Genomic DNA, 2,502 nt, shown 5'->3' on the forward strand with positions numbered 1-2,502 from the left:
GCTCTTTTCCTACACAATGACTCCTTGAGACTGGAACAACATTCCCCTGGGGCTTGGTGTGGCAGAGCCCTCCTTGCCCAGCCTTCCTGTGCCCAAGCAGGGGAGAAGGGAGCACCTTGTTGCCCAGGAACTGTCCACAAGGCCAACTGCTTGGCTTGCATTGTCCTGAAGCTCTGGAGCTCAGGAATCCTTTGCATGTGATGAGAAAATGCTCTGTTACCACCCACTTTGACCCATACAAACTCTTTTGCCATCCCAACCACCCACACCTGCCATTATTCCTGCGTTTCCCCCCCCTTTTTTTTTTCTGTGTAAGATTAACAACTCTCAGAAGGCATGGACTAGGGTTGTTTGCTGGTTTGGAGAGGAAGCTTCTGAGCAGCTGGTGAAAGAACACCTGAAGAGTGAATACCTGAGCTAGAATCAACTGCAAACTCCATGGGTGTTCTCTTGCTGCCATCCCATGGACACTTTGGATATTCCCTTTTCAGGCTAGAACAGCTGAACAAAGCTCTAAGCCAAAGTAATTCTGCTCCCTCCTTGCTACTCCTCTTCTTGGAAGGTTGCAGGGAATGCATCTTGCTTTCACAAAGTACCATTTCATGGTTCAGTGAAGGAAAGAACTTCAGTGGGTTTCAGGGAAGGGAAGGGAATGAAAAGGGGAAAGAGATAGAAAAGGGGAAAGAGGCGTGAAAAGGGAAGGAGAAAGGGAAAAGAAAGAGAGGAGGAGAAGGAGAATAAGTAATGGCAGGAGTTTGGCTCAAGTACAATTGCAAAGCCAGAATAATGACATGTGTGTGTCTTTGCCCACTGGCCACCACTGTTCCCACCCTGGGTGCTGTGGGATTGTGCAGGTGAGTGCTGTTGATGCTCCTGCTGGAGCATGCAGGGACTTTGTGCCATACCAAGAAACCCAAATGCAAACCAACATCCCTGGGGAGTGGAAGAGGAAAACAAATCCATTCTGGCTTGGATCAGCTTCAGGCAAGGAGTCATAAGGCCCTTGGAACATCTGCCCATACCTTTGATAGACTTGTTTTTCAGTAAACAATAAACCCTTCAAGCTGAACTCTTATGCCCAGTGGGAAGATGAAAAGCGAAGGTGATATTCTCTAGGAACAACTAATGACTCTTTTTGAACTCAGGTGAGATGAATGCCTTCTTAGCCTTAAGTCCTGCCACTGATCTTTCCTATATCCCTCTGGCAATGTGTTGGTGCATGATTTAAGGTGAGATATATGTGGATGGTTGTTCAGCTGAGGGGAACTGGCCTAGGAATGGAGTGAAACAGCTTCATTCTCATTTTAAAGAGAGCCCCTTTCACCTCCCTATTCCTAAGGCTGTAGATAACAGGATTCAATATAGGGGTCACCACAGAATAGAACAGAGAGAGCACTTTGTCCACATCCAGGGAATAGCTGGATTTGGGTCGGATATAGGTGAACACAGCTGTCCCATAGAATAATGTCACTACAGTGAGGTGTGCGAAACAAGTGGAGAATGCTTTATACCTTCCCTTGGCTGACTTGATTTTGAGGATGGAGGAAATGATGAGGCTATAGGATACCAAAATGAGCACAAAAGGCACCAGGATGACAAAAGCAGCAGCCAGAATGATCTGCACCTCATTCCAGTAAGTGTCCCCACACACCAGCATCAGCACTGGCTGGATCTCACAGAAGAAATGGTTGATCACGTTGGAGCCACAGAAGGGTAAAGAGAAGATAAATGTAGTGTGTCCAAGGGCCACCAGGTTGCCACATATCCACGAGGAAGCAGCCAGCTGCATGCATACCTTCCTGGTCATGATGTCCATGTAATGCAGGGGGTTGCAAATGGCTCTGTAACGATCATATGCCATAGCAGCTAAGAGGCAGCACTCGGTTGCCCCAAAGAACAAAAAGAAATACATCTGTGCAGCACAACCTGCAAAAGAGATGGATGTATCACTTGAGAGGAGGTTGACCAGCATTCTGGGCAGAGTGACAGAGGTGTAGCAGATCTCCAGGAATGACAGGTTCCTGAGGAAGAAATACATGGGTGCGTGGAGGGCAGGGTCCATGTTAATGACAAGCAGAATAATTAGGTTTCCCAGCACTGTGATGATGTAAATACATAGGAATAGGATGAAGAAGATGACTTTCAGATCTTTCTGGTGAGAAAAACCCACAATAACAAACATGATGGCAGAAGTCTGATTTCCAGGTGTCCCTTCCTCAGAGGATTTCATCTTGGAACAATAAAGACACAGTGACAATAGTGAAGGAGTATGGTACATGCCTCAAGTCAAACCAAATAGATCTCTGTTGTTAGCAGCAGCTTATATGAAATTCAGAGAGACAATTTCAGCCCTAAAGCAAGAGGACAAATTCCACCCAACCTGCCCAGAAGCCCATAAGTCTTTTTTTCCATCCTCCCACCTATTTGATACTAACCTGGTACGATGTCTGCGTTCTGTATGTGTCCTCTCAGAATAACAGTTAACCTCTGAAGGATTTGGGG

The 2,502-nt window shown here is 46.4% G+C and overlaps 1 protein-coding gene across 1 annotated transcript; it reads right to left on the reverse strand.

The window, feature by feature from the left end:
* Positions 1-1,252: 1,252 nt before the first annotated feature.
* Positions 1,253-2,182, reverse strand: LOC103811345 (olfactory receptor 10C1-like). Its single transcript, XM_009084312.1, has one exon. It carries the CDS (start codon positions 2,180-2,182, stop codon positions 1,253-1,255), a length of 930 nt encoding a protein of 309 aa, XP_009082560.1.
* Between the last annotated feature and the right edge of the window lie 320 nt (positions 2,183-2,502).

The sequence above is a fragment of the Acanthisitta chloris genome, unplaced genomic scaffold, assembly GCF_000695815.1.
Source record: "Acanthisitta chloris isolate BGI_N310 unplaced genomic scaffold, ASM69581v1 scaffold6731, whole genome shotgun sequence".
NCBI classification, from domain to species: Eukaryota; Metazoa; Chordata; class Aves; order Passeriformes; family Acanthisittidae; genus Acanthisitta; species Acanthisitta chloris.

Excerpts from the sequence above, each read along its gene's own strand:
- LOC103811345 (XM_009084312.1), bottom strand. The coding sequence starts at position 2,182 with ATGTTTGTTATTGTGGGTTTTTCTCACCAGAAAGATCTGAAAGTCATC.